Source organism: Desmodus rotundus, chromosome 2 (assembly GCF_022682495.2).
Source record: "Desmodus rotundus isolate HL8 chromosome 2, HLdesRot8A.1, whole genome shotgun sequence".
In the NCBI taxonomy this organism is placed as follows: domain Eukaryota; kingdom Metazoa; phylum Chordata; class Mammalia; order Chiroptera; family Phyllostomidae; genus Desmodus; species Desmodus rotundus.
The window spans coordinates 22,109,977-22,129,511 of NC_071388.1; the positions used below are offsets into that span (position 1 = coordinate 22,109,977).

General features: G+C 40.0%; 2 protein-coding genes across 3 annotated transcripts in view; both read left to right on the top strand.

Moving 5' to 3' along the window:
* The first annotated feature begins 48 nt into the window (after positions 1 to 48).
* The window catches only part of KCNAB1 (potassium voltage-gated channel subfamily A regulatory beta subunit 1), a 364,487-nt gene continuing 345,000 nt past the window's right edge, over positions 49 to 19,535 (top strand). Inside the window, exons 1-2 of one of the 2 annotated variants that reach the window (XM_071220559.1) lie at positions 49 to 171; positions 2,282 to 2,508. The gene's annotated coding sequence lies outside the window, so the exon portion shown is untranslated. The remainder of the gene's footprint in view (positions 172 to 2,281; positions 2,509 to 19,535) is intronic. The other variant, XM_071220560.1, reaches the window with a different exon arrangement.
* LOC139440679 (vomeronasal type-2 receptor 1-like) lies at positions 6,495 to 9,408 on the top strand. The gene is given in 4 exon segments (XM_071220521.1): positions 6,495 to 6,499; positions 8,381 to 8,637; positions 8,640 to 9,107; positions 9,110 to 9,408. Coding segments are annotated over 4 exon segments (1,029 nt in total).

Here is a 19,535-nt window from a genome sequence, read left to right on the forward strand (position 1 = left end):
CCTTAGAAGTACTTATCTGGATGTGTCTCAGCTAAGAATCACAAACAATGTGAAACAAGCTGTCTAGTCTCTGGCTTCTGCCTTGGATGGTCTGAGTCGGTGTGAAGAAGGATATGGGCCGTATGGACAGGAAACCCCTGTGCACGTGTACCTGACTTTGAGCCTTGGGAGGTAAGCTGTTGTTTGTTTTACTTCATGATATTGTTTGGTGTGAAAAGAATGCATACTAATAAAACCTTTGATTTGCTTTTGTATTTAATAGACACGATTTTGTCCCATGCTCACTGAAAAGAATGGCTTTCTTGTGTGACCTAAATGGGTATTTTTAAGTTCCCATTTGTTAACAGAGTTATTATAGGTTTATTGTGACTCCTGGATAGAAGATGCCCCCAAATAATACCTTAAGCAAGACAGGCTTTTTTGTTTTTTTCTGTGTGCGTGCCCTGGTGTCTTCTGCAACTCAGGTATGTGCCCTGACCAAGAATCAAACTGGTGAAAGCTTTGCAGGACGACACCCAATCCACGGAGCCACACTGGTCAGGGCTAGAGATCAGCATTCTAAGACTGAAAAACTGGCTTGTGGATCCAGGTTCATACTACTTTTTCACTTCACTGTCTTCAGTATGTGGGTTCACCTCACAATTTCAAGTGGCTACTTGGGCTTCACCATCATGTCTGTGCTTTGACCACCAGGAATAAGAAAGGGCAAAGATGTGTGTATCTCTCCATTTAAGGATATTTCTTGGAAATTACATGCAATTCTCTTTACATTCCATTAGGCAGAATTTAGCTGTATGCTCATGTCTAGCCGCAAGGGAAGTGGAAATGTGTGGTCTTTATGCAGATGGGAGGGGACATGCGAGGGCATGGGGCCCAGAGGTGAAGATTATCGGGTGTCATCTTGGAGACGCAGTTTTCATATCTCCTGCCTCAGATCCAATGTCCCAGAAATTTATTTTGGGACACAGTAGCCCGAGTGATCTCACCAAGATGCACACCTAATCAGAGTGCTCCTCTGCTTACATCCTTCAGTTCCTCCCCACCTCCCCGGAAAGCATGAAGCACGGGCCTCCCTGGCCTGGCACTGTCAGCACCCTGCCCCCCCCCCCACCCCGTGCTTTGCACCCTGTCAGCACCTCTGACTTTATGGCTCCTTTCGGGACCCTCAGCACTTCATTCTCCAACAACACTTAATTGCTTGTCGCTCCCATGAGCCCACAGTAGCTGGAACCACTGCATCTTCATTTGTATTTTTATTTCCAGATTGATCCCAATTGCATTTAGTTTTCTGTATCTTTTAATAATGTGGCAAGAGCAGGGAATGGATTTTGTTGCTCTTCACATCTCTAGCACCTGACATATAGGGAAGGAAATGGTGGTAACAGGGTAGACTGGTACCTGTAAGTGGAAGAAATCTAAGAGGAAAGTCAAAATATTCTTCTTCCCTAGATATGGAGGTATTTGGAAACGTTAGGCAACACTTGGCCTTAGTATAGATCAGAGCTGTCCAATAGAAATACATGAGCCACACAGGTAATTAAAAAATTTCTCATAACAAATTGAAAGTATGAAAAGAAACATATGAAATTAAATTTAATTATTTTTATATTACCCCAATAATAGTTTAACATGTGGTCATAATATAATATAAAATATTAATATGAAATTATTAATGAGAATTTCATTTTCTTTGAACTAAAACTTTGCAAATCCAGTATATTTTATACTTACAGCCCATCTCAATTTGGCCAGCCCCTTCCCTCCTTCTTTCCTTCCTTCCTTCTTTCCTCTCTTTTTTTTTTTTTTTTTGAAACAGGAAAATTTCATTTTACTTATTTTTTAAATGATTTTTTAAATTGTATTTTTCCATTACCATTTAGTCCCCTTATACCTCCCTCCCCACTGCTATCACCATACCATTCATTCTCCTTGACCATGATTTTTCCTCCCTTTTTTCTCAATCCCTTCCTCTCCAGTCCTCTGCCCTAGAGCCTGCTCTCTATCTATGGGTCTGTCTCCACTTTGCTTGTTAGTTCAGTTTTAGATTCCACAGATGAGTGAAATCATATGACATTTGAGTTTCTCTGACTTGGCCAGCCACTTCCAAGTTTTAATTGTCACATGTGGCTACAAGTTGTCTTATTAGACAGCTAAGAGAAAAAGGAAAAATATTCAATCTCATGACTTAGATTACTTTCGAAATTATTTTCTTTATAGACCCTGTTTTCTGGGCAAATGTTTACAAATTGCTTTTCTGTTTTTTTCCCTCCTTGTTTTGTAGTTCATGTACTATTTGAAGACACTTAAGTTTACTACTCATAATGGAATGAGAATAGAAATTGATGAGAATGGAGATGTGACAGATACTGTGATATTCTAAACTGGCAACTCGATGATGATGGGGAGATTGCCTTTGTGCAGGTTGGAGAGTATGTACTCACTGACTCTAGGTCTGAACTCGTGACGAAAAAGAATGCGACCATAGTTTGGAACACCGAACCACCAGAGGTTAGTTACTCTGACATCTTACTTTGTTTACATGTGCAGAGAATTACATTTCCATATCGTTTCAGGCATTTGGAAATATCAGACACCTAGAGTTGATTATTCCAAGTCAATTTTCCCAAGTACAGCACATATATTTTCTATATATGGATTCAGATCTTTTGTTTTGGGGACATTTTCTTGGATTATAGTTTTAAGTATTAATTCTATTATGTTTTCTTCAAGTACTTCAAAGTGTTTGATTTCCTTTGTCTTCCATTTTATTCAACTTCCTCTCTGATAATTTTTGCCTTTTTATTTATCACGTCCTTATTCTCTTGGTTGTTTCCTCACTTTATTCAATGCCCCATATTAAATTTTTATTCAAATATAATCATTTTTGAGTTCCTTATAACTTTTAATATCTAAAACAATTTTGTCTTTCTTTAAGTTTCTTTTCTGAGTAAAATAAACTTTTAAAAATTTCTTCCAGTTTTATATCCATTTATGTTTTAAATTTTAAGTATCTGATTGATTTCAAATCAGGTATTTTTGCACATCTCCAAATCCTTTCCTGAGAATATTTAATGGTAGTGCTGGTGTATTTATTTAAAGAGCTGTGCTATAGTATTCTGCCAATCATGTGTATATTTGTTTTGGAGGGGAACGTTAATCTGCTGGAATGGTTTGATTTTCATTTTGTGTTTTCTGTGTATAGTGAACCTCCATCAAGGCACAATTTTTTGGTTATTTCTGTGGCCGAGGAAGAGAATTTTGAGTGTCTTACAAGTCCCTATCCCAGACTGCCTTCCTCTGGTAGTCGGGCGAACAGCAGTTAGTTTCTGCAGGATTTCTCCAATTCCCCCTTCTCCTTCTTTCCCTTTCGAGCACATCTTTAAAAGGCACCTCTCCCTCTCTGTGTCTTCTGTCCCTTCCTGAAACTGTCCCCACGAGTCCTACTTGCAAGAACTTTCCCGACAGCCAGTGTTGTGTCTACAAGATTTTGGACCTGTTTTAAAATGTGGGACAGGCATTTTCTTTCTAGGGTTGATTTCATCTGCTCTCCATAAATCTTAGGTTCTCTGCTCACTCTTCCTCTTCCCTGACAGTTTTCCCAGACTCCTCTCATTTCCCGCACACCCAGGTATGAGCAGGGAACTCTAGAGATGGCCTTGCTGGAATTTAGTGGGTATATTTTTACTTACAAATACTATGGGGCCCATCAGAAGTAAGGCTTGCGTGAGTGTGGTTGGTAGGGTATGTGAGTGTCTCTCACGAGATGGACAGCAATTTGAACATTTCACCTAAAATGTCATATGGTGGGCTTCAGTATGATGTTGTTATGTTACAGAATTACATGCTTATGATTTTGTAATAAAGGATTTTGTGATTAAATAAGGGCACTATTTGTGTCAGACCCTGTATGAAGTTAACTGTATTCTCAAGCTCTTCATGATGCTATAGTTGTGGGTCATAGATGGTTTTTTAAAATTTTAAGCTATGTATGATCTTTTTCCGAGGATGTGTGTAGAGATACACAGTTTACCAGCTACCATTATCCCGGGGCAACCCAGAAGTCCCTCCTACTCTCTCTGACAGTCGTTCTAGAGAGATTTCATTTCTGCCTCCCTTTTTTCTTCTATTTCCAAGGTCAAAGAATGGGAAGGAAGTTTACCAATTCATAATATAATTTGAGGCAGGGAACACTAGCTACCTCGTGGTTGTATGTATGGTCACACACGCATGTCAGTAAGCTTTCATTTGTCATTCAAAACTCTCATTGAGAGATTATAGGGGAGAAAGATGCGTGTAATAAGCTTCAAAATTCCTAACAAAATATTGTTTTCAAAATTTTTCTGACAGGTAGTATAAATAAGGTTTGAGGGTTAAATATATTGGTTTTGGATATGAAGTATTTACCCTAGATAAAAAGCTGTTATATATTCATTATTAATAATGAATCATTTATTTTATTATATATTATTAATTATTGAACTTGTTTAAGAACATTTTATTTTTTAATTATTTTATTTAATATTTAGAATTTGTTGTTTAAAATATTTTTTCTTTTTCAATTACAGTTGACATACAATATTATATGCGTTTCCAGTACACAACATAATGATTAGACATTCATAAGCTATTATTACAATTTTATTCCTTCTCTTCTTATACCAACAGGAGAGCTTTCCTTTTTAAAAAATTGTTTTTCAATTGCAGTTGACACTCAATATTATTTTGTATTAGTTTCAGTGTTCAGCATAGTGGTTAGACAATCACGTACTTTATAAAGTGACTCCCCCTCGCTATTTCAAGCACCCACCTGGCACCATGCATAGTTATTATAACATTGTTGACTATATTCCCCAGGTGGTACTGAACATCCCCGTGACTATTTTGCAGCTACCAATTTGTACTTTTTAATCCATTCACCTTGTTCATCAGTCCTCCAATATCCCTTCCCTCCGGCAATCATCAGTCTGGTCTCTGTGAGTTTGTTTCTGTTTTGTTTGTTTATTTTGCAAAAGCAGATCTTGATATGTAGGACTGAGAGGTGGTTGGTGAGCTAGAGATGGGGGCCCCCTCGGTATACAATGTAAAGACAACACCCAGACGTGTGTTGGGGAAAGTAAGGAAGAAGCCCCATCACTAACCAGAAGTTAAGAAGAAACCAGACAGCTGAACTTTTTACCCTCAATGAAACATTAGTTGTAGCAGAGTAGGACTATAGTGCTTTTGATATTCTAGTGCAGTGTTTACTACAGGGTGACCTGTGGGTTACAGTAAGATAATAGGGTGGTGGAAAAACATTGGCAATTTAATCTTCCACATGAATCTCAGAATAAAGGAACGAGAGAGAGAGAGAGAGAGAGAGAGAGAGAGAGAGAGAGAGAGAGGAAGCGAGTGTGTGCACTAGCTGAAAGTGAGTGTCAGGACAGCTAGCATTTTAAATTTGCTGCCTAAAGACTGTTTTAGGGGCGTGTGTCTTTTTACCATCTTGTTTTTTATTTACCTCCCCTATTCTTATGTGGCCCTTTTGACCTGCGGGCTGAGACCTCCAGTCTTTCAAATGATGCTAGGAAAGGATCTACAGACAGGTGGCAAGGGAATTAGGGTTTCTGAGCTGCTGTGCTGTGCCAGACACCTAGGAGAACTTTTTTTTTTTTTAACTCTCTTAATCTTTTTTTTTCTTTTTGCTTTCCACGGGTAACTAAACTTATATAAACTCATACACGCTCACAAAAGCACACACCCACATGTATACATACACTAGTTTTTTCTTGGCCCCCTCTTACTTAAGCAGCACTTGAATACCTTATGACAGGGTATAAAAATAAAAACCTTATTAGTATTTGCCACTCTAGGGGCATTTTATTTCTTTGACCTAGAGCTGCTGCCCAATACAGTCACCCCTGGTTACATGTAGCTTTTAAATTTTAAATTAATTAAAATGAAATAAAGTTAAAAATGCAGTTCCTTAGTCCCCTTAGCTGCATTTCAAGGGCTCAACAGCCATGTGGGGCGAGGGGCTACCATATCGGGCAGCACATATATATAAAAGTTCCATCACTGCAGAGTAACAGAGCTGTCCTAGGCCCAGACTATACACCATCTTCTGTGGCCCGGAGCTCTCTCACTGAATGGAGCCTGAAACTTCACTTTTGTATTCCCCATGCCAGGCATGTAGTAGATACTCAATATACTGTTTTGCATTAAAAAAATAGAAGCTGTTACCCCTTGTATATACAAAAATTCATAGAATGCTCCTTCTACTAAAAATTGATGGAAAAATAATAAAGTGTAGTAATAGATTTCTATCTTAATATTGCTTCATTAGAGCATAGTACTTTTATTTTTGTCATCTTCTTTATTAAAATTGGGGATATATTTGCATAATAAAATTGGTTCAGAGGTAGTCCAACACCAATCTGCGAAGCATCTATGAGTTCCCCTCTGTGTTCAGCATTGCAGAAAAACCCACTGTCCTCATAGCACTTACAATCTAAGGAATGAAGTAAGTGAGCAAATACTTATTCAGCATAATATCATACGTGCTTGACATTGTTCTAGGAACTGGGAGTGCGTCAGTGTACAAACCAGAACAAATCCCTGTCTAATGGAGCTCACATTTAAGTGGGAGAAAATAGGCAATAAACAAGATAAGTAGATAAATTATATATTATCTTAAAGGGTGATAATATTGCAGAGAAAAAAATAGCAGGGGCTGAGCTAAAGAGTACTGGTGTGAGTGTTGTAATTGCACAGAAGGTAGTGAGAAAAGCCCTCCCCGGGCACATTCGGAATAAAAGCTTTGAGGACAGGAATCCCTGCATTATCTCGGCAAGAGCATGTCAGGCAAAGGGCACAGCAACTTCTAAGCCTGGAGGGCAGGGGCGTGCTTGGCTTGTTGGAAGAACACTGAAGAAGGCAGGGTGGCTGGAAACAGTGAGAGAGCGGGGGAGTAGTAGAAGAGGAAGAGAGGAGGGGGGTGTCACACAGGGCCTTATTGGACAGTAAAGGACTTTGGCTTTTACGCTGAGTGAAAAGGGGTATACAGGAGACTCTTGACAGAGGAGAGTCATGTTCTGATTTAGGTTGAAAACTAGATCATGAGAGTAGAGAAGGGAAGGGATACTGAGAAATGAAATAAAAGGCCTCGGCTCATTGTTCATGGTGATTTTCAAAGAAAAGTGCAGAGAGCTCTTTTCAGAAGACTGGGTCAGGGGAGAGGAAATCTGCTTTATTCTGTGGAGACACACACACACTCATCTTATAAGAAGCCTATCTATCGTGTATAGTGCTAATATATATTTCAGTAATGTTACCATAACTGAACTCAAGAGATTTCTAGTACATATCATTGTTACCTAGTTCAGATTTTACATAAGAAAATTCTGATTTCTAAAATAAATATAAATGTGATTATTCACTTTCCAAAATGAATCTTTGCTAATATATAGGTGATAGATTATAGAAGTGTGCCCTGAAACCGATACAATTTCTTTAACCAATGTCACCCCAATAAATTCAATAAAAATAAATAAAAAGAAAATACATCTTATCTCCCTTTTAAACGGGAAGCCCTTCATTCACATCACACTATAAGCAGATTTACAGACATTGCATTTGCACTGGGTCTCGAGGTGCACATCCCCGCAGAATGTAAAGGGACCCTGGGTGTGCCACTGGGATGTCTACGTGTTGTGTGAGAAAACAGCCCAGTGCTGGACCTTGTGCGCTCTTCCTGTTTGGTGTGCCAGTTATTCCCACGAATTTATCTACCACAAGTTTATCTCAAGGGACTTTTCATATGTTGCAATATTCTCCCTTAGATCCTTTGACCAGCTAAATGCTCCAAACACTTCCTCAACCTTAATCAACATGGTTGTTATTTTTGTTTCCCTTCGTATTCTCAGGACTTTGCTACTTTTTCTCTCTAATCTGCATCCAGAGGGTGCATCTGTAGGGCAGAGCAGAGTGGGCAAAGACAAAATTCTCTTCAGGAGGAAGGGGTGATGTTGAATGGAAGATCGAAAACGCTCATATTTTAATCAGTCTTATCCCTGTCATGATCCTTTTGATTGTTTCACATTGGTAGCTGTAATTTTCTCATACATGGGAAATACTTTGTGACTTGTTCTGGGGTTTATGAGGGTACATGCAATTAGATAACCGGAAGCGGAGGACAGAGGCGTCACTCTGCACAAAGCCCCCGCAGGAAAGGCTGAAACAAAGAAGGGAGACTGAATTTCCAAGACTGAAGATAATTCTCAACATATAATGTTAGCTGCACACTCCAAGACTGTTTTCTCGCTGCAGTTTTGGAGAGACTGTGGAGTCTGTGTAAAGGGGTCTCACTAGGCCTTTGGCTGCTCTGGGCTATTGAGCACTGAAGGGGGTTGGTTGGATTTGCTTGCAGTCAATCCTCTGTTTTTTGTTCCTTAGGTCAAAGAGAGTGTAATCAATGTGGTGAAGACTATTGGTCAAATGAACAAAAGAGGGAGCGTGTGCTGAAAGAAATAGAATTCCTTGCTTATGATGAGGCCCTGGGGTTTGGTCTTGTCATTCTCTCCATCTGTGGGACGCCTGTGGTCTTGGCCGTCACGACTGCGTACGTGATGTACAGGCACAGTCCACTGGTGAATGCCAATGACGAGAGTTGAGCTTTCTCATTCAGGTTTCTCTTGGCATTGCCCTGCTGTCTTCCATGCTTTTCATTGGCGAGCCACACAGCTGGTCCTGCAAGGCCCGCCAGGCCACTCTGGCTCTGGGCTTTTCTTCGCACCTGTCTTGCATTCTTGGAAAGACTATTTCACTGTTTTTAGCCTATAGAATTTCCAAATCAGAAACCCTACTTATATCCATCTGCCCCCTTTATTGGAAAATCATTGTGCTCATCTCTGTTCTGATAGAGATTGGAGTATGCACAGCCTACTTAATATTGAAATCCCCAGGTGTGTACAAGACCATGGGCAGTCAAAATGTAAAGATCATTCTGGAATGTGATGAAGGTTCTATAGAATTTTTATGCTCTGCCTTTGGAATTGATATCTTCCTGTCCTCACTATGCTTTCTTATAACAACTGTGGCTCGACAGTTGCCTGAAAATTACTAGGAAGGAAAATCGTCACCTTTGGGATGCTGGTCTTTTTCATTGTCTGGATCTCTTTTGTTCTTGCTTATTTGAGCACCAAAGGCAAGTTTAAAGTGGCTGTGGAAATATTTGCAATCTTGGCATCCAGTTATGATTTATTGGGTTGTGTATTTGCTTATAAGTGCTTCATTATTCTGCTGAGGCCAAAGAGCAACACCCATGAGACTGTTGGTGGAAGAATCAACACTACAGATAAGAGCATCCAACTGCCTTCAGCCTCTGTGAGCAGTGAGCTTAACAATAGCTGTCCTGGAAGAACAGAGCTGTGAGTTCAAAGCTGCAGTGCTATAGACACAGCCAGGAGTACGGTGATCGCCAGGAGGAAAGAGCGGTGGGGGAGGTAGAGGAGGGTAGAGGGGAATAAATGGTGATGGAAAGAGACAACTTTGGGGTGGGAGCACACAATACAATATACAGACGATGTATTATAGAATTGTGCACCTGAAACCTGTATACTTTCATTAACCAGTGTTACTCTGATGAATTCGATAAACAAGTAAACAAAAAGCTTCAGTGGCGATATGGTTCAACAGTCCCTTTCAGGTTGTCTCTGCAGCACCTGCCTGGTGCTCTGGGGTACTGTTGAGGGTTTGAGTCCTGGTAGTGCAGCCGTATCATGGTGTGTGAACATGCACACTGTAAGATACCATTTAGCATGAATTAGAATACCCGTTCCTGTCGAAATTGTAAACCGCTTCATTCAAACCTTTCATATACTTTGGTACAAGGAGAGTACAGTAGAGGATATGGTAGCACAAGGAATCTAAAGTGATAGATAAAAGAAACTGACTCTTGAGTACAGTTTTTTTTTAATATCATGGGTGTCTGATCTAAAAATTTACATTAAATGAAATTACCTTGTGGGAACCAAACAGGCGTCTTGTTCTATATTCTGTTAATGCTTCCATGGAATAATCAGCTTTTCTCTGACTGAGGTAAGAATTACAGCTCATAAACTTTCTCTTGGAACAGAGCATTTGGTAAGAGAATTTATGTTTCAGAGGACTCTGTAGCTTACAGAGAATATTGACGGAATTGAGATGTGAACAAAACTTAGTTGCTGCTTGAGTTCGAATTGGGAATATACATGTTTCTCCCAGAGGGAGGGCAAGGCCTACCTGCTTCATATTTTCCTGAAGAAAAAGCAGTAAAGTATTTGAGTTTCAAAGCATTCTTCTGCTTGAAAAACGAAAATATATATAAAGGAACTAAAGATATCAGGAAAGCAGTTAGTTGATTATATAGTAAATACTGGGATGGCCAAAAAAAATAGCAAATGCTTATCTAGAGCAGGTATTAGAATGAAAGATTTTTTTTTTAGCATAAATTGAATAGTAGATATTTGCTCTCCAATTATACAGGGTTAACTGAAATATTATAAAAAAGTATTTGCAACCTTCTTACAAATATGAATCTTTAAAAATGACCTATATATATTTATGTGCATATGAATTAAATGTGTGGAAAAATAGTATGTGTAGAAATGCTGATAAACCAAATGCCCAGTGCAAACTTGACCCTAATAAACCAACAGGACCAGAAAGAGCTCTCTTTTCAAGAGAACTTAATAATGTTTGTGAATATCAATTAACCAAACTGGATAGAGATTTATGCAGGCTTGTGGGTAGGTCTATCAGGATTTTATGTATTGATTTTTAAAGAATGATGGATCATTCCAGACCAGATGAAGGAGATATGCTTTCTGTAATTTAAGTAAGACGTTTACACCAAGGTCCAGCAAAGCTCTAAGTGAGCTCCTTCACCATAGGGTTAACAGCATCCTGGTACTTCCTGGGACAGCGTCTATTCACCCAAGCTGCTACAGTGCTTTCCTCACAGCTGGGACTCTTAGAAAAGCATGGAGAGAGGGGAAATTGTGTCCTTTGTCCCCTCACTTGACCCAGGAATGGACTTTGGAAAAGAGAGGATGATTTGCCAAAATATCATTCAATGGAAAAATGAATAATCCATTTATTTTCCAAAATGTTGATTATTGAACCTACAATGTCTAAAAAGCCCAGAAGCCCATCTGAGCAATACCAAAGTTTCCATGATCTTCTTTCATACCAGATGGCTCAATAATACTGTCCTACTGGACTTGTGTTCTTTGCTATTTATTTCTCTGATCAGCAGAAGTTTGGAGAATTAGAGAAAATAAATGTTATTAAAAACAAAATATTAATTGAACTTGCATGTTTAACTTTAATGCTTACTTGTACAACTTTACAATTTGAAGAGACAACTATTATCTAAAATGTTCTAAAATGATCGCTTGTTGATTTAGTATACGCTCATTGTCATAGAAACCAGCTCTGGCAGACAAATTAAATAATATGTGATTGTCAAAAGGTGATGGTCTAATTTTTAGTATTGATTTATTCTTTGTATTTAATTACTTATCAACTATTAAAACATTTTTCATAACATTAAAAGATGCTTTCTCTTATGATGAATGTATTATTTAAAAATTATTTCTAGTGAAAAAAAAAAAGAGACTGGAACCTCTATCAACAGATCTTGCCTTATAAGAGAATCTCATAGACCAATCAGTAGTGACACTCCCTGCTCTGGGTGAGCATTTGCTGGTAACCGCAGGCTAGGCCTTGGGGAGGCCTCAGAGTTCACTTCAGGGTGTTGCATCAAAATAATGCAGTTGCTGGCTTGCACAGGAGCATAAAGACTAATTGCTTGAGAGAAAAAAACTGCAGAACAACACTTTACTCAAGGCTGACCTAGACACATGTAGGTTTCAGCTGTTTTATTTATTTGTTTTTAACTTTATTTTTATTATTTACACTATTACAGATGTCCCCATTTTTTCCCCTTTGCCCATCTCTACCCAGCGCTCACCCATCCTTCCTTCAGGCCATCATCACGCTGTTGTTTATGTCTGTGGTCTGTGGGTTATGCATACAATACACATGCTTTGGCTAATCCCGTCACCTTCTTTCATCCAGTCCCCCTTCTTCCCTCTCCTCTGACAGCTGTCAGTCTGTTCCATGTGTCCATGACTTTGTTTCTATTTTGTTCATCATTTTACTTTACTCATTAGATTCCAAGTATAAGTGAGACCATATGGTGTTTGTCTTTCACTGACTGGCTTATTTCACTTAGCATAGTAATCTCTAGGTCCATCCATGCTGTCACAAAAGGTAAGAGTTCCTCCTTCTTTTTACTGCTGTGTAGTGTTCCATTGTGTAAATGTACCATAGCTTTTTTATCCACTCATCTACTGATGGACACTTGGGCTGCTTCCAAATCTTAGCTGTTGTAATTAACACTGCTGTGAACATAGGGGTGCAAATATTCTTTCGAATTGGTGTTTTGGGATTCTTAGGATATATTCCTAGAAGTGGGATCACTGTCAAAAGCAGTTTCATTTTTAAATTTTTGAGGAAACTTCATACTGTTTTCCACAGCGGCTGCACCCATCTGCATTCCCACCAACAGTGCACTAGGGTTCCCTCTGCTCCCCATTCCCACCAGCACTTGTTGTTTGTTGATTTATTGATGGTGGCCATTCTGGTAGGCTTGAGATGATATCTCATTGTGGTTTTAATTTGCATCTCTCTGATGATTAGTGACATTTAGCATTTTTTCATATGCATATTGGCCATTTCTATGTCACACAGATGGTTTGAACTATTTTAGAAAAAGAAATGTTTATCAGGGCTGCTCAAATCCACACCATAAAATCAATTCTTTGGGGCTAAGGCAAAGAAAATTTCTGATACGTGAATATATTCTCAAAAAAGAAAGAGATTCTCAACGTCAAGTTAGTATCCTTAAACCACAGTTCCGATCTCATCCGTCCCTGTTTCTCAACTTCCTGTGGCTTTCCATTCTCTAAAGCATAAGTTCAGCTCTCTTACCCTGACACTCAAAACCCTAGTAACAGTTTTGCATCTTCTATTTTCAATATTTGTCACCTGCCACCTGCCTGCCCACGTCCGTATAACACAATCCAGCTACACTTCTGCAATTCCTGGAGCCTACTTCCTATTTTTCTGATTTCATGTGGCTCACATGATCCTCCTTTTCCTCTAGTGCTCTAATAGTCTTCCTCCCTTCCTTCCTTCCCTCCTTCATTCTTTCCATTACTGAAGGCTTGGTGTACACCAGATTCAGAGTTAGGCATAGAACATATATCAAGACGAAGCTTTGTCCCCTGCTTCCTGGTACTTAGCATCATTTAGGATGATAGGTAATAATTGGCAATTATCTTATCATATAGTTTTACTTTTTAACATTTAGCTATTTACTACATCTGGAATTTCTTTCCATGCATGATGTGTGGATGCTGTAGCTTTGTAGTTGTATAAATGGTTAACCAGTTGTTCCAATGCTCATTTAATTGAATAGCTTATATTTTCTCCACTGCTTTGAAATGCTATATTTATCTTTTACTAAATGTTCACATATCCATGAGTGTCTTTCTAGATTCTGATTTTTTTTTTGCTTTGCTCTATTTTTCTAACTATCTGCTAGTACCATGCAGTTTTTATTTTTAGAGACTTTCATATGTTTGCTCTTGTGTAGAGGATTTCTCCTATGGCAGGTCCTGTATAGAGGCTCACTCAGCACCCATTCCAATTCTTTTCAAAAGGGGGGAGACTGACAACTACATTGCACAGATGCTCTTGCACTTGCACTTCTGCTTGACATTTAATATTTAGAAGGCAAAGTGGAACACAGTGTTCTGGAGGCTGCTCTTTGCCATCTGTTCTGGCGAGGAGAGAGGAGAGCACAGTTGATTTTCCTGCAGCAATTGTAGCAGAGGTGCCATGTCTGGCCCCCACCTTGGTGAAGACAAATGCGGAGCATTTAAGCAGTCAGTACTTTCCTGACTGAGAGGAACAGATGCTCTACTGGTGGCCTAATTCTCTGCCGAGGCTTTGGAAGGGGTTCCTGGAAACTCAGCCTAGATTCTGTTTTGTTCACCTTCCCAATGAGTCTGGTACAGAACTGAACACCTACAACAGTTCTGCTCGTGCTAATCAGATGGGTTTTGTGTCTTGAAAATTGGCCCTGACATGATACATCTGCCATTGTAGTTTTTCTTTATTGCTTGGGAGGTAGTGGTAGAAGGAAGACAATTATTACATGTTCTTTTGTCCTTTTGGTCTTCTGTACCAGTCAGTGTGTGCATTACCTGTTCTAATAATGATGATGATAATGGTAATAATAAAATCCAAGTCCACAACACATTTACGAGTGATGCAAATTTTATTGTAGATTTTGTAGGGGGATGGATTAGACTAGTGTTTGCATTCCTCTTAGTAAAACTTATTTCTCCTTCCAAATTCTTCTCAGCTGCCATTTCCCAATTTTCCCCCACTCTTACCTTCTGAATCTCTCACGTCCTTCTCCTTTCCGCACATGCCATTCTAGCAATTTATTGTAATATAAAAACACTTCAGAATAAACAAAGTCAGAGAGAGATGTTTCCTTGGAAAAATAAAGGAAACCACACTGGTATGCACTGTTCTGAGTAGTTAGTATTTTGCAATAAAAGGTTTAAAATTCTAAGCAGTAGTTGGAAAGTGTTCTTTCCAAATTTGCAGAGAAAGACTGAACCCCACTCACCTTGCCTTGAGATCAAAAGAAGTCAAGTGACATAGCTTCCTCAGTAGCTATGTCAGTTATCAAGATACTGTCTTTAAGATTCAAAACTACCCTTCATGCTTTGCTTTGTGATGTTGGGGCTGGCGATGCAAATCTCCTTTCTGCTTTGCTATCTGGCTCTCCATTAAGACTCCCTCAACGGGGGCACTAGAGGGAGCCTAAAGGTTGGAGGAGGGAGAAGGACTTGCTTCCTGTTTGCCTTTGGATTCTGAATGTCATCCCAGCAATACTTCTTAGCAGCAGTTCATTCCCTTAGCAGTGGCAGAGTCCACTTTGCAGGTTTTCTAACACATGTAAAACCAACTTCATTTTGTGTCCCCTCAGGGCCACCAGCACCTGCTGGCTGATGCCACCAGGGTATTGTCTATCTGGGTCACTATTGTGTGTCCAGAATCTAGAACAATGTGTAGCTATAGAAGGTGCCTAATAAATATTTTATGAATGAATGAATAAGTTCAGGAAAACTAGAAATATGGTGAATTTCAAATGTCAAAAGTCAATCTCTCCTCTGCCCCCGAAATCTAGACACTATCTCAGGGCTTTGCATTCATTTACCAAAGTAGTCATTCATTGTCCCATTTTTAGATGAGGGAGTCGGGGCAGAAAGGCCTTAGTAGATTAAATAACCAGCTTCACTCTTCTTATACTCAACAGACTGGTGTTCAAACTCTGTTCTGAGTCTTAAACCTGAGCTTCTCCCCTCTTCCTTACAAGCATTATGATATTTTAAAGGCCAGTGGGGACAGTCATTGACAAAGCATAAACATTCTGATGTTGCACACGTATGCACCAAGAGTGTGTAACCGAGGAGAAAACATTGATTGGAAACAGTACCATTATAATTTTCATGTGTCTAATGAAAACATGGGAATTGGTATTGAAAGACGCTTCATAAACGTGGGAACGGTCAGCAGCATACGTTCTGGGGAGCCATACATTCGGGGGAGATTGTTTCTGGCTCTGCAGCTACTTAGCTCTGTGACCTTGGGTGTGTCCCAGCACCTCCCTGTGCGTCACTTTTCTTATCCTCAGGGGGAGGGAGCCAGTCTCCGAGGCTTCGGATGCACATTCCATTTAGCCTTGTAATTTGGAAATTCTATACATAATATAACAATGAACCAGCTCACCCCAGGCAGACAATAGGAGCGATCCAAATGTAATTCAGATAGTAAATAAACGAATACACAGACCCACTATTTTCTCATGAAATGTTTATATTGCCACACGTGAAAATCTATTCTTACAATCTATGATTTGTGCTCGAAAAGGAACTTGCAATAACATTAAGTAATGTAACTTTTCCCTTTTTAAAGCTAGCTTGAGGCTACAGTGATTTTTTTAAGGTCTGTTTTGTTTAGAAACTGTATACTTCTTAATAGAAGAAGAAAAATAGAAAGAAGAAAAATTAAATAGAGGGTTCTGTTTTCTGTTACTAGGATGATGGAAGAATTTATTGAGAAGTTTATCCAGTTAGGGGAATGAAGTAAGGCTTCCTTTTTATTTGTCCTTGAATTATTTTTAAAAGGAGCCACTAGAATATTTTGATTAAATTCTCTCCTCTTTGTGGCTTTGTAATACAGTTATTACTTGGGGAAAGCATCAGAAAGGTTTTTAAGAAATGACTCAACAAATTAAATACAATGGTTGTGTCACAAATTGAATTCGATGAAATCTCAGTTCATTAGCTGAGTGGGGGCCTTTGACATCCTCACAGATTTAGGGATCCGTGAAACCTGTGACCGCTGTCGGGTATAGGTAATAAAGGTGCTCTCTCCTTTTCCTCAAGGATGCCACTTCTCTCTCCCACCTGCAAGGGAGACAGTGAAAGAGGGTGGGAAGAGCCCTGGGCTGGGACGTGGCAGTCCTGAGTCCCTACTCTACCCTGGCAAGGGCTATGCTGTTGCTTTGGGCAAGTGACCCTCTTTCTCTGAACTTCACCTGTAAGAGGAAGATTGGAGCAAAATATCCCTGAGACTCTTTCTGGATTTAAGTCTATAACTTTAGGGCTACATTTTGGGGGCATCCATGGTCCAGAGGAGACTGGTTGAAGAAATGGCCTCAACAGAGGGCTTTTATGAGTAAAGACTACTGGGAACTGAACGACCAAGCTCCTGCCATGGTGGAACCCTCCGCCCAGGGGCTGTGTTCGGCTCCCCTGGCAGTCCAGCCCAGCACAGAGTCATTTTTAGTTAGTGTTGGCTCCAGATAGACAAAGCTGATGGGGGCGTCTAAGGAAGCCTATCTAGGCCTTTCCAGAGGAGTCGGGAGAGGGTTTGAATCTGGCGCAGGCTGCGTGGCTAATAGGCTTCATGTGGTTTGTCCTGGGAGTAGCCGAACAAGAACCGGTTCCCCCAGAAGTACTATTTATTTGAACAGTTATATTGAATAACCCAAGACCCCCTGGGACAGAGACTGATCCAAGAAAATGTTATTTATTCTCCCATCACAATCCGAAGCTTCACACTCTTCTAGGTCAAAGAAGTACTTTAACATCTTTTTTTCCCCCCTGATTTTAATGCAGACAGTTTCTATTTTAGTAAGCTCTGAGAATTCTAGCTACCAAGGAGAGAAAGAGAAAAAAGGACTATGAAAAAAGTTCCTTAGGTTACATGTTTCCAATTTGCATTTTTATTTGGGTGTTGATGCAGTACCAGTGTGTCTAGCAGATGGTCCTTTTAATCTCATGTTGTGTTAGAGTCAGTCGTGTTGAGGAGTCCCGGGCCTCGGGGCCTTCAGAGACAGTCTAGCCCACGGATGCTGCCGACCTGGCTCTCTGGAAACAAAGGTCCAGATTTGTTGCTTTCGCTGGTTTCTGTGGTATAAATACTCTCACCCGGTCCATTTCAAAGTATTCACGCGACATCCCTGAACGTGGAGTCGGGAAGCAATGCACATATTGCCTCCCGTGGTCTGGTAGGAGCCCGTTTCAGCGAATCTCTGAACATTCTCAATGAATGGATATGCCGAGGGATGCAGAGGCAATATGATGTGTTATTTGGGGGGTAGATAAAGGACTAATATGATTTAAGGAGTGGGCAGCTTCTTGGGAGAGGACTGCAGGAAAACACCTCATCTGAACACAATTGAAATGAAAGCTGCAAAACTAAGTGAGTATGATTTCCTGGGCCCAAGTCTCTTAGGTACCACCTTAGGCTAGCAGGCAGATGACTGGAGCCAAAGTGTCCAGAAACAGGTGTCAGCGCACAGAATGCATGTGTATATGTTTGTATATACCGTAGGATGTAGTGGTGTTTCAATGAGTAGGAAAGGAGACACACTTGCATATATTAACTACATATTACATATATTTATAGTATGTAGTATATCCATTTTTTCTTCTTGTCTATCTTGGAAAATATTCTCTGTGCACTTGAGAAAAATATATATTCTGCTGCTTTGGGGTTAAATGTCCTAAAATATCAAGTAAGTCCATTTGGACTAATTGTCATTTAGTGTCATTTAAGGCCACTGTTTCTGCATTAATTTTTTTGCTTGGATGATCTATCCATTGATGTCAGTGAGTGTTTTCAAAATGATCCCTTATTGCTTTTATAACTAGAAAAAAGATTCTTAGGATAAAGGCAGGCAATTACACTCTCCTCTAAGTAATCTTTAAAAGGCTTCTTTGAAGAGCCGTTTTCTTTTAATACCCACCCATCAAGCCAAGAGAAACACTGTGACCTCTAAGCATAAAATAATATGAAATCTGAAAAACCAGTATGTAAAATTACATGGATTAGGGGATTCTCAAAAATGTTAAAAATGGGTATCTTTTAGAAAACTGTCTTTTTAGAAAAAATGTCTTTGACATTTTTTTAAAAAGCTAAAATTTTTAGTAAGCTGTCCAGAGACAAGCTGTTTGACTGAGCAGCGTGGGTATTGTGCTTCACCCTTTGCAATGCACACGTACAGTCACCGTCTCGCTTCGTTGTTAATCCTCACTGCACTCCCAGGCAGGGATGACTACGATTTCCTCCAGTTTGCCACCAGGAAGTCACCTCAAGGCTCTTAAGTGGTAGAAACATGAATCCAGCTAGATCTTTTCCTGAGGAATCCCAAGCTCATACCACTGTACCATACAGTTTCTCCACAGTTTTCAAATAATCCAGTACAATCTTGACAACAGAGCATAAATGTAACATACATTTTTGTTACAAAACTTCTTAGATTTGAAGCTCTTTTAATGTTTGAGACTGCGATGCCATCTGGAAGTGGGATCCTGTTTGGAAGCTGAGACCGTGACTCATGATTTCCTGACCCATATATAGTGTTTACTACATCGCTTTATTCTTACTCCTTCCTAAGACTCTCTCTACCAGACAGGAGATTGGTGGCTGAAACACTGTGCTACCCAGGGCCGGTGCATGACGCAACTCCAGGATGCCCCATTCACACCCCAGTCTGTGTGAGTGGCACCTTCTGGGATTGCGCTGGCCCTGGTCATGCTGATGCATCCTGCCTTTCACCGTGGTTCTCAGTGCAGGTAGTGTTAGTCCCAGGGATGGTGGGCAGCACAGGGGTCTAAATCCTTGCAGCCTGAATTTTGTTCCACCTCCTATGGCCATGGCACCTCCCTGAGTCCTGGGGGATGTAAGTAGCACAGAGGATGCTACAAGAAAACAAATGTTTTATTATTAGCTAAGCTACAGTTTCTTTATCCCAGCTCAGTGGTTCTTAACCCTGGGCACACTGGCAATGTCCGGAGATATTTTGGGCTGTGACAATGGGGCATCTGCTTCTATCGGTACCTAGCGGGTGGAGTCCAGGGATA